This window comes from Pezoporus occidentalis, unplaced genomic scaffold (assembly GCF_034315485.1).
Source record: "Pezoporus occidentalis ecotype Australia unplaced genomic scaffold, CSIRO_AGI_Poc_V1 ctg4, whole genome shotgun sequence".
In the NCBI taxonomy this organism is placed as follows: Eukaryota; Metazoa; Chordata; class Aves; order Psittaciformes; family Psittacidae; genus Pezoporus; species Pezoporus occidentalis.
Genome location: NW_026915724.1, coordinates 29,531,090 through 29,542,500, shown reverse-complemented (window position 1 = coordinate 29,542,500; position 11,411 = coordinate 29,531,090). Strand labels below are relative to the sequence as shown.

Here is an 11,411-nt window from a genome sequence, read left to right as displayed (position 1 = left end):
CACCGGATGGGAAATGTCAGTCACTCCTCCACCTTCCAAACAGTCACAGATCAAACAGTGTCACCACCGGAGAGGACTACTTTTCTTTCTTGCTCTCCTTTTTTTTTCCTCCACAAATCGAAGATTCTTCTGATACTAAATATAATGCAAACACATTTTTTTATCATGGATTTTTTTTTTGTTGATCTTGATCTGCAACAGAAGAAAAAAAAAAAACACACACACAAAAAAATTGCCAAAACCAAGAAAAACCCCGGAGAGTGTGTGCAAAGAGGAAGGGGGGAGGAGGAAGAAAAGACATTCACTGAGTGGGACAGATTAACATGAACTGTCCCCCCCCCCACCTAAACTCCTGGGAGAGAAAGAGATCCACTCTCCCTCTCTTCTCTTTTCACTGAAATATAACACACATTCGGATCCCAGGGCTCTCAGACAGCCTCAACTGATAGACAGACACATCGAGCTGCTTTTCCTGCTTCAGTTTGTTACTCCTCCTCCTCTTGCCCACGTCACCCTGACAATTACAAATAGGTCTCACACAAACCCATACCTGTCAATCTTTTTAATTGCTTTGTTTTCATTTTTTTCCTCCCCCTCTCCTAGAGCTAAACAATATGAAAAAAAAAAAAAAAAAGAAGTCTTAATACAGCGCTGCATAAAAGATTCCTCATGTGAGACACTCGTTGAGGGGGTTGTTATTATAATCCACTTGCCAAAGTGCTGTGCAAGACGCATGTGCCGATGTAACTTCAGCAGAGGTCTTGTTCCAGCAAACTTAAAAAAAATAAATAAAACCCAAAAGGAGGCAGGAGGTGATACCTCGCCATGGCACACATCGAACGGGCACCGAGTTAAAAAGATGATTTGTGGGAGATTACACTTCACCCTGACTTTTAAAATACCAACAGATTGCAGAGCAAGAACTGCAGCACACGAAACACGCTGCTGTTAATACGTTTCGCACAGTATGTGTCTGGGGATTTATATAATGTTAACTGCGAGAACAGAAGGGCTCTTCCCTTTCTTTTTCCTCCACTCAAGAAAGCAAATAAAAACTACGCAGCTAATTCCTGGAGGAAAACACTGGGCACTGAAATTCTGCTCTTTCGGGGAATAGGTGACATTTTTTATTATTACTGCCGCAAAATTAAGCAGCGAGGTGTTTACACTGGTAGGATGGAGTTAATCCTAGAAGTACTACACGTGAGCTGCTCCTACACTGGTGCAACATCTCTACAGCGTTATCCCCCCCCCCCCCCCCTCGTCCGCACAGTTTTACCAAGTTGCAATCGGCGGCTCCATCACACCATTTACTTTGCTCCCTTCACCCAGCCGATTTCCTGCGCAGGTTCCCTCACCAAAACATACTCTACACCAAGAGGTAACACAGGTTTGGAGGTTTTAAGAGGAAAGAAAAGGTAAACCACGTTTTTCTGTCAGTAACAGGGAGCTTGGGGGGGGGGGGGGGGGGCGGACGACCGCGACCCAAATGAACTGACAGCAGCCAGTCAACCTTCGCCTCCTTTCAGAACGGCGGCGGGAAGAGAGGGGGCGGACCGCACGGCATTCCCGGCGGCGGGAACAGCTTTCGCCTCTTTAACTCCCCCTTCCTCTTCCTTCTCCTCCGGCTCCGCGCCTCAGCTCCCTCAACGGCCGTAACCGCCGCCGCGGCGCGCACCCCGTTCTCCGCGCGCGGTCGGTCGGTCGGTCGGTAATGTCTCGGGGTTGATTCGTAGCACCTTGCGAGGAAGTGAACGTTTCGCACGGAAGGGGCGGAGCCTCCGCCCGCGGGCAGCGGCTCTTCGGAGGCGGCTAATAACAACACTGGGAGATTAGCCGCAACTTCGCTGCGCTTCTCTCACCGACCCGATAATTCATCGTCCTTTCCTCCTATCTCTATATTATCATCTTTTTCAGAACGATAACCTCTTTTTGTAAACTAAAGAATGGGCTGGAGGGGGAGGGGATCCGTGGCGTTTCTCTTTTCCTTCCCCTTTTCCCTTTCTCCCCCCTTCCGCGTTTTTTAAATCCCTTAGCCAGAGGCAGCGTGCAAATTAAAAGCAATCTTTAGGAAGAAATCCGGCTTTCCGTACATCTGCCTCACTGGCAGGCAGAATACGACCCCGGTCGCCGTCCTTGAGGCACGGCGGCGGTGCTGGCGGGGGCAGGCAATGCTCGTGTGTGTCTGTCTATAGTGTGTGTGTGGCCAGGCGGGTCGGGTACGGCAGAGCCGGACGCAGCCGCTGGCAGCGAGCTGGCGGGACGGACGGCCGCGGGAGCGGGCCAGCGTTGCTCCTCGGTAGCGCTAGCGACGGCGGAAGAGGACCGGCTGCCGAGGACCATCTTGCGGCTGCTCCTCGGGCGGTGTTTCCGCGTGGCGGAGAGGCCGGCTGGGTGGGAAGGACGGAGGCAGGCTGGAGCTTGCTGCACAGGGCTTTATTTACATACATTAATAGGTGCCTGAGGATAGTTTCTCCTGACGGCCCGGTGGCGGCGGGTCCTGCGAGCCGCTTGGAGAATCTCGAGCCAGAGCTCTCCCGAGCAAGGGGAGAAGAGGAGAGCCGAGGCAGGGCATGAGTTTTAGAGCAAAAAGCGGCGCTTGGCTGAGCTCCCGGGTACCGCGGTGCTGGTGCTGGTGGTGGCGGCGGTGGCAGCAGCCGTCCTGCGCCGCTGCGGGTCCCGCCTGGTCCTACTTCGGTGGCAACCGGCCGCGGGCCATCCTGGACATGTCCTACTCCCGTCACTTTCTGGATTTCCAGGGCTCGTCCATCCCCAGCTCCATGAAGAAGCTGGTGGTGACTAAGCTGAGCCAGAACTTCAGGGAAGCGGTTACCCTGCAGCAGGACTCGCCCGTGCCACTCCCGGGAGACGGAGATCTCCTTGTCAGGAACAGGTGAGCGACCGACTGTCGTCGTCGTCCCCCCCCTCCACCGCGTCCCGACCTCGGCCCCTGCCCCTTCTCGCACCTTGTGGCCTGCTCCCTCACATACGCTCCCTCACTTCGGAGACCGGCTCCAAAGTTGAGCCAGCTGCCATCTGGCGACTGTTAATTTAATTTTATTGTTGTTGTTTTGAGCGGCTGGTGCCGCAGTCCGGTCGCCCCATCTACGTGTGTGGGGGTGACACTTCCCCCTCCTCCACTCCTCGTGTTTCTCTGGCGGGTGTATGTGTTTGTGCTGTTCCTGCCCGAAGGAAGGGGAACACCTCAGGGCCCCTGTGCCAAGGTCGGGAAGAGGCAAGTTTTACACTCTTTGAGCGCCGAGGGTGTAGTGAGGCGCCGCGAAGAGCTTGCAGAGTCACTCCCAGGGCTTGTCACACGCACACAGTCCTCGGGCCGTGAGTGTGTCTCCACCGTACCCACACAACTGTGGGGAGACGCTACCGTACAGCCGTGTGCCCCAGGACCCCGATGTGCCACCCTGCATCTGCTGCCCTGCATGCCTCTGATCTCTTCCCTGCTGCGGCCTGGCGCGGCCAGCCCTAGGCCAGCCGTGACTCACAGTGGGCAGAGGGCTGGGGCTGGCAGCCCTGCCAGCCCCGGCACCACCCCGCCGCTGCGCGCTGAAGGCGGGGGCAGGGCAGGGGCCCAGCCCAGCACAACCCGGCAGCGCCGCGGCCTCCCTGGGCCCCGCAGTTGCGGGCGGCTTTTCGGAGTGTAGCCAGATCGGGCGGGGAGTGAGGAGGTGACATTTTGCTTAACATAATACGCCGTAAATCCTGCGCCAGCGCTAGGACTGAGCGTGCAGCGCGGTGACCAGCTCGCCATGAAATGAAAACTGAGGACAAAACGTGCCTCCCCACAGCTGTCTCCATAAACCTGCTCTCAATGGCTCCTTCCTTGTTCCTTAAGCTAAAAGTAAGCCGGTTAAAGTTCAGAGGTTTCTCTGCCCATGAGGGGAAGCTGAAACTCTGGGAACTTTGGAGCAGACTGCGTGGCTGGCACAGAAGAGAGCAGCACTCTCAGGTTCTTGTCGAGCAAGGAAATCGTAGTAACACAGTTTGCCATGCTCTCTGTTGGAGCATAAAGGTGTTAAGAAGTACTAAGTTGGCTTGAGAACAATGCTGAAAGTTCTATTAAGGCAGTGTGTGACTGTGTGTGTATGTGTAATCTCTAGCATGTGTCCATATGTAACATAAATACATGGTAAAGAAAGGGGTAAGGAGAAAGTAGAACAGGAGCTCCTCCAGAAGCTGATGAGAAAGCTTCTGTGGTACTTTAATCCGATGCTGACATCTCCCACTAGAATTTCTGAAACCGAAATTCCCTCTAAACCTCAAATTCTAAACCACTGTGTTTCTGCATCCACTAATGACCATGAAACAATAATGGCATGAAATAGACGTCCGGCTGGAGTTTAATTTCTTTTCGTGGAAGAGGTCGAGGGACTTGTGATACAAGTAGCAAGTCTGTAGTTGCGTAATGTGAGGCAGAGTGACATCCTTGTTTCCCAAATCCCCTTCCCCCAGCTCCTGCACTGGAAGTCTTTCTCATTCTCATCCTCCTCTCTCTCCCCCCTCTCTCCCTCCTCCCTGAATTTAAAAAATTTACTCAGTTTTTATATAGCTTCCAGTGTAACCCTTCCTTTCTCTCTCCCCTCCCTTTGCTGGGTGGGCTCCGTGAGTGCAAGAGGGACATGCACACCTCATGGTGAGAGTTCTGAGGCACAGAGCTCACCCAGACAGAAGGCAGAAGCTGGTCCAGAGTTTCAGACAGGCAATTACTGGGGTTTAACACATCAGCCTGTTACACACGTGTTCCCGTACAGACACACACACGAGTGGGGAGGGAGAGGTGAGTGGTAAAGGCTAGATTTAGAGTTCATACATTTTGTATTTTTTGTAGTGTTTCTTCTCTGTTATTATTTTCTGGGGAACATCACAGAAGACACAGGATCCTTCCCTGTGTACGAGCTGCAGCAGGAAGCGAGTTCTGAATGTTTCCCCCTCAGTTGTCACTCTGGGGAAGCATTTTCCTATCCTGAAATGATGAGTCCCTGGTGCCGTTTATTTTTGCTTCTTTTTTTTTTTTTTAAGCCATAAATGCAACTATACATTTTCTAATAGGTAGAAACATACAATTAAAAGCAAAACAATAAAGGAGTCAAGTCCAACAGTGCATTTGCAGATTTGTTCATTTTAGTCCTAGTCACACCCATGAATAGTATTAATTGCTTTGAGTTTTTCATGCAAAACAGTCCTCATCCACCACAATAAAATCTGTTTTGGGATTTAGAGAAATGGGAAATGAAAATGTGCTGAGTTACTGTATGGATATTTTAAAATAAGATGCAGTTAAGGGGAACTTTCTTCCCCTCTTTCTTCTCCTTTAGAGAACTAAGCCAGCAACCCTTATGTCTACTTTTTTGCAAAGAAAAAAATAATCCGTCCTTTGTTCAGAAATCCTTCAAAACTATAAATCAATTGAAAGTACTATTTTACTTCAATTCTGTGCAGAAGAGGAGGAGGGGAAAAGGTGAATTAAAAAATCCTTGCTGGAAGCCACTTAAGTTTCATATGGCTGTTTGTCCTGTTTTTTTGGAGTGAGGGAGAAGATGAGGGCAACGTTACTCCGTTTTATGGCAGGAAAAGGACTGAAAGGTTCTGAAGACCTGGTCCTTCTTAAAGTTGTTGGGGGATTTTCGAGATTTGCTCAAGGCAGTGACACATCTAGTTTCCAAAATACATGTAAGGGCTTCACTGTTGGCATGGAAGATGGCAACAAAGTTTCTAGAAAAAGGAGTAAGAGAAAGTTTTTTGAACCGAGGGACTAATGGATCACAGTGGGATAAACGGAGAACTGTTTCTACTGAGTGTTTGGTCTAAATAATGTTTTTCTTGCATAGTACTGGTTTGGATGACTTTGTTTTGTCTGTGTTTAAGGCTGTGGTGCTGGTTTTCAGTGTCTCACGCTTTGTTGTGGTATGAAAAGCAGCATTTCCTCCCCTCGGCGGTGTCCTCCTGTTTTCTGTAATAAACAATACGATGGGTTCAACACTGTTGAGTATAAATAAAACGGGTGACTCAATGTGCGTAATTATTTTGGGAAAAGCCAGTCTCCAGCTTTACCCCCATCCCCCCACCCAGGGGTTACATCTTTTAATGATAAAGGAGCAACCCTTAGTTACAAACTGCTAAATCAAATAATGGATTTTTAAGTAAGGAAGTAAAACAAGACAATGTAAAAGATTTGGAAGAGGTCTTAAACCTCACCAGCATCCCAAGTAGCTGTTACTTCTATGTTCTCCTTTTCTCAGTCTCAGAAGTTAGTAAACTGATCTCCATCTTGTAAATCGTACTTATTCCTACTTAGAAAAGCAAAATAATCTAAGAAACTGCGGGCACATCCTACCAACTCCCTTCTGTCAGCTGGAATGACAAGGCAAATTAGACAATATGTTTTAATCCAGATCCTGCATACCATCATTTTAATGTGAGAGGAATCCAAAAGACTAAACAATCTTTTTTGAAAAAAAAAAGAAAGAAAAAACAACAAAATAAACGCTGTATGACACGAGCAGGAGTTTTGAGTTCGCACACAATAAAAAGGGAGCTTACAAAAATTAGGGGGGGGGAGGGCCGGGCTGCAAACTGTATTGATTAATAATGGTGAGCCAAGGAGAACTGTTTCCCGTGGCCCAGCAGCCCCACGGGGACGGGCAGGGAGCTGCTGTGCACGCGTGTCTCTGTAACTATGGGGGGGGGGGGAACGCGACGACCCCCCCGCACATCGGGGCAGCGCACACGGCTTTGTCCTCCCTACCCCTGCCAGCGCAGGAGCCGGCAGGGACGGGCAGGGTTACCCGGCCCGCCTGCTCTTCTCTCACGGCAGCACCCGTTCTTGAGGCCCCGGGTGCCCGGCCGCCCTAGCCCCGAGGGAAGCTCCGCACGGTGCCCGGAGAGGCGGGGAGCGGCCGGGCAGTACCGAGTTGAGCGCCGTGGCCCCTTGTATCCGCACGCACAAGTTGCGGTGCGGCCCGGGGAGGAAAGGTTTGCATCCTTCTCGGCTCCGGAACAGAAGCAGCGGTGCGTGTGCTGTTGTCCTGCTCGTCAAGCGTCTGGCCCGCGGCGCCACCTGAACCTTCCCCGCATGCAAAGTTTTTGTCCTCGGACGGGGTTTTACCTGTCTCTGTGCTGTCCCCGCTGCAGAGCAGCGCTGGGAAGAGGGGCAGTTTCTACAGGGAGGGGATGGGGGCTTATTCTGGCGCCCCTTCTCCAGGGTGCGTCCGCCGGCAGGCACTGTGCGGTGCTGTGCGGTGCGGTGCAAGTGAGGAGGGGGCTCGGCCCCGTGGGGAGCGAGGACCTGACTTTCGGGCTGCGGCTGGTGCGGGGCAGGGTGAGCGCCGGGGGGGGCGGCCTGGCAGCTACCGAGACCGCCCAGCTGGGAGAGGGGCTGAGAGCGGGGAGTGGGTGAGCACGGCTCCCCTCAGGCCTCTCCCCTCCGCAGGAGTTGGGGTGTAAAAGCGGGAGATGGGTAGCGAAGCGCCGGCACGTCTGACCTCGGTGGTCCGAGCCCTTCTCCCTGGCGCCCGGGGGACACGGATTGCCTCGGAAGCTGCTGCACTGTTACCAATTTTTATCCGTCTTTTAGCCGTGCTATACGGGAGTTACCTTAAAGCACGGTAACAGAGGATTTTTTATATTTACGAACGAGACGTAGGCTTTTTTTTTTTTTTTTTGCGGCTGAGCAGTGAATTAAAGTCAGAATTAAAAAGAGCAACAGTCACTTTCTCCTATCTTATGCGTGGTGTATATGTTTATGCGTACGTGCCTTTTTATACATAACACATTACTGTGGTGAAAGTTTGAGGCCCCCCATGCTATAAAGAATGAAGGAAACAAAAATGAGCAAAGCGCTTCTTAGTTCTCCTTGCTCCGTATGCAAGCAATTTTGAACTACACACACAAATTATTTGAGCCTACTGCTAACTGCAACAATTAAAGTGCTCTGTTTGCATACTTCTGCAGCTTTCCCATGGTATCAAGTACACCTTTCAGGTTGTCACTTTCCATGTGTTCTAACAGTCCTGGTGTTTTCTGTTGCATATGGGTTTTTTACATTTTCCAGTTAACAGAATCATCCCCTTGTTTCTTCCCTTGTCTGTGTGGAAATACTGTTATGTTTGCGTTTTTTAAAAAAAAGAGTGTTACTAAGATATTCTTTGTGTTTCAGCTAGATTATAACTTTCTTCTAGGCATTATTTCCTAGTGCTTAAACAAGTTGTGAGAATGTCTCCATGATTTTCTAAAACAAACAAACATAAAGCTGGCATCCTTTTTCACCTGTTAGAGGTCAGTAGGACTTGATACTCAGTCTTACAGTTTTAGTCCTTCTGTGCAAGGTTGTTTTGATGTGTTGCAAGCAATTTATATAAAGAAAAATATTTTAACGCTGACATTAGCTACATCAAAAGGCACATTTGCTGTAGTGACTCCATCAATTAAAAAGTACTTGCCTACAGTAGCATGACCTTGCAAATGACATCGATAGTTAATATGATCATTAGTCATTAACAGTATTATTATATTCAAAAATGTAAATTTGTTGCCAGAATCCACATATTTACTGCTTTGTACGTTTATTCTTCAGTGTTTTCACGTCTTGCATAAAGTGCTCAATTAATTTTCATCCTTTAATCCTTTGCAAAATTATTTTTAGTTTAGGTCAAATGGACCTAAGGAAAAGACAAGTTTGGTTTTGGGCTGTTTTTTTTTTCTGGAGGGGGGTGGGATTGGTTTGGGGGTTTAGTGTTTTGTTGTTGGTTTGGGTTTTTTTTTGGTGTTGTTTGGGTTTGTTGGGTTTCTTTAGGTGGTTTTGGCTTGTGGGGTTTTTTGTTTGTTTGTATTTTAGCAAATCTTTAATTCTAGACTAACAGAATGTGAACTGGAGTGTACTCATTATACAGATAGACCAATAATCAGTAAAAGTCTTGTACTTACCCCACAAATTTAAATTGAACGTTTCTCATATGACAAAGACTTGGTAAGGAATGCATCTCGTTAATACTTTTTTGTTTTCTTCTAGATTTGTCGGCATTAATGCATCTGACATAAACTACTCAGCTGGCCGATATGACCCATCAGTTAAACCCCCATTTGATATAGGGTTTGAAGGTGTCGGTGATGTGGTAGCGTTAGGACTCAGTGCTAGTGCCAGTTATACAGTGGGTCAAGCTGTGGCCTATGTGAAAGCAGGTTCCTTTGCTGAATACACAGTTGTGCCTGCCAAACAAGCAGTTCCTCTACCCTCTGTGAAACCTGAGTTTATTACTTTAATGGTAAGTGGCGCTACCGCATACATCAGTTTGAAGGAACTGGGAAACCTGTCTGAAGGCAAGAAGGTTCTGGTGACAGCAGCGGCTGGAGGAACGGGTCAGTTTGCTGTGCAGCTTGCAAAAGCGGCAAAATGCCATGTAATTGGAACCTGCTCCAGTGATGAAAAGGGTGGTTTTCTGAAATCCATTGGCTGCGACTATACAATCAACTATAAAACTGAAAATGTTGAAGCTGTTCTTAGGAAGGAGTACCCTGAAGGTGTGGATGTAGTGTATGAATCTGTTGGGGGAAAGATGTTTGACTTGGCTCTTAACTCCTTGGCTACCAAAGGGTGCCTGATAGTTATTGGGTTTATTGCTGGCTACCAAAACCCTACTGGCCTCCAGCCTGTTAAAGCAGAGTTATTGCCAGCAAAACTGTTGAAGAAGTCTGCCAGCATCCGGGGTTTCTTCTTGAACCATTACCTTTCCAAATACAAAGTGGCTCTGAAGGACTTGCTCGAGATGTATGAAAGAGGAGACCTGGTTTGTGAGGTGGACTTTGGAGACATGTCTCCGGAGGGCAAGTTCACTGGCTTGGAGTCTGTATTCCGTGCTGTAGATTACATGTACATGGGAAAAAACATTGGAAAAATTGTAGTTGAATTACCTCACTCTGTCAACAGTAAGCTGTAAAAACAGAACAATGATATAAATCAGCAGAGAGAAAATGGGCACTTTATGCCTCAGAATTACTAGAAACAATTTAATTTTTTTTAAATTTAGTAATGGATACTATATTAAAAAACAGCATTAAGGTGTTAATAAAAGTTTTGTGTTTTCTTTTTTTTTCGTTTCTTATGAGTACTTAAATCAGTGGCTGTAGCATGGACGTAATGGGCCTGTGTTTGATTCTGTCACTTAGGCTAGTGTGAGACAAGAATATTGTTCTTGACAGAATAAGTCTTAATGTAGGGGCAGATTTAGTCTGTCAGACTGGCTTGATAGGACTTTATATACAGTTCAGCTCAGAAAAAAAAATACCTTTTAATAATTTTGATTCCCTGATTAAAAATAAAATACAACAGGACTAAGTAACCAGTTCTATCTTATGGTGGCTCTATTAATCTCCTGAAGTTTCTGGAAAAAAAAATTATTCTCTTGATTGTGTGTCACAAACACGATAATCATAGTTCAGTTGCACCATGGATCATAGTGATACTCCTTGACTGGTTATATAGAGAAATTTCTGACATGTCCGTAATATTAATATTAAGCAACTTGACTTTTTTCTTTTTTTTTTTTAATGATGTCTTTCATAACTATAAGCAACTGTGCAATTTTCTTTTAAATCTTTAACGACAAGTTGCAGCATAATCTCATTTTCTTGCCTTTTCATTTGCTACTGTTACTGTTTACTGTTCTTCCCCCCCCCCTTACTGAAGTGGGGTTTTGAGCCATGTTCACGTGTGTTCAGGTACTGTACATTTTTTTTAAGATTTAATAAAGTTTAAAAAGCTATTTAAATATTTGTGGCATTTATTCATATTGATACGGTTCTTGCCAACTAGCTCCTCTGTAGATAATCACTGTGTCGTAGAGTTCTTTGATGATTCTTGATGTGACTTCCCATATCAGGCTGCTACTTGTACTTCTACCAAATATTGCTTCTGCAGAAGCCCTGTTACAAAGAGCAAGGCCATTTTAAATCTACAATCACAGAACCTCGTACGTGTGCTGATGCTCAGTCATAGATTATCTAGGGAGTGCAGTTAAAAGGTTTTGTAAAGTTTTGAAAATTCTTCCTCACTTAATAGATACTGTTAACAGTACATACATTGGGAATTCCAGCTAGAAGTGTAAGATTTTCCAAAACAATAAAATACTTTAAGCTGTGCTTGCTCTTCATCTTTTTTCCGTAGCAAATGTTTAAGATCTTCAAGGCTGATTTTGCCACATCCTTTGAAATACATACATTTGTATGCAGTTGGAGAGATGGAAAATTCCTAAGATCCTATGCCTAATAATAAATGTAATGATAGGCTGATAATGTCTAGGGGTTGAAGGAAAAATCCAGGGTAAACTTAATCTTGGGACGTTATTCAGGACTGACTGTACATGACATTTTAAAAAGTAACATGTAGGAAAAACATTTTGTTC

The 11,411-nt window shown here is 46.9% G+C and overlaps 2 protein-coding genes and 2 long non-coding RNA genes across 7 annotated transcripts in view; 2 read left to right on the top strand and 2 right to left on the bottom strand.

Moving 5' to 3' along the window:
* TSHZ1 (teashirt zinc finger homeobox 1) overlaps window positions 1–1,460 on the bottom strand; it is a 90,683-nt gene extending 89,223 nt beyond the window's left edge. For all 4 annotated transcript variants that reach the window (XR_009967484.1, XR_009967483.1, XM_062633109.1 and 1 more), the window contains exon 1: window positions 1–1,460. This exon is cut by the window's left edge and continues 1,133 nt beyond it. The gene's annotated coding sequence lies outside the window, so the exon portion shown is untranslated.
* A 68-nt stretch (window positions 1,461–1,528) lies between these two features.
* Window positions 1,529–11,148, top strand: PTGR3 (prostaglandin reductase 3). Its single transcript, XM_062633111.1, has 2 exons — window positions 1,529–2,893; window positions 9,023–11,148. The coding sequence occupies exons 1-2, from the start codon at window positions 2,574–2,576 to the stop codon at window positions 9,945–9,947; spliced, it is 1,245 nt and encodes a 414-aa protein (XP_062489095.1). The 5' UTR covers window positions 1,529–2,573; the 3' UTR covers window positions 9,948–11,148.
* Window positions 2,925–6,024, top strand: LOC134171119 (uncharacterized). Its single transcript, XR_009967486.1, has 2 exons — window positions 2,925–3,964; window positions 5,398–6,024. It is a non-coding gene; the product is annotated as an uncharacterized LOC134171119 (long non-coding RNA).
* Window positions 5,004–6,433, bottom strand: LOC134171117 (uncharacterized). Its single transcript, XR_009967485.1, has 2 exons — window positions 6,211–6,433; window positions 5,004–5,965 (listed from the first exon to the last, which is right to left on the bottom strand). It is a non-coding gene; the product is annotated as an uncharacterized LOC134171117 (long non-coding RNA).
* Window positions 11,149–11,411: the final 263 nt, after the last annotated feature.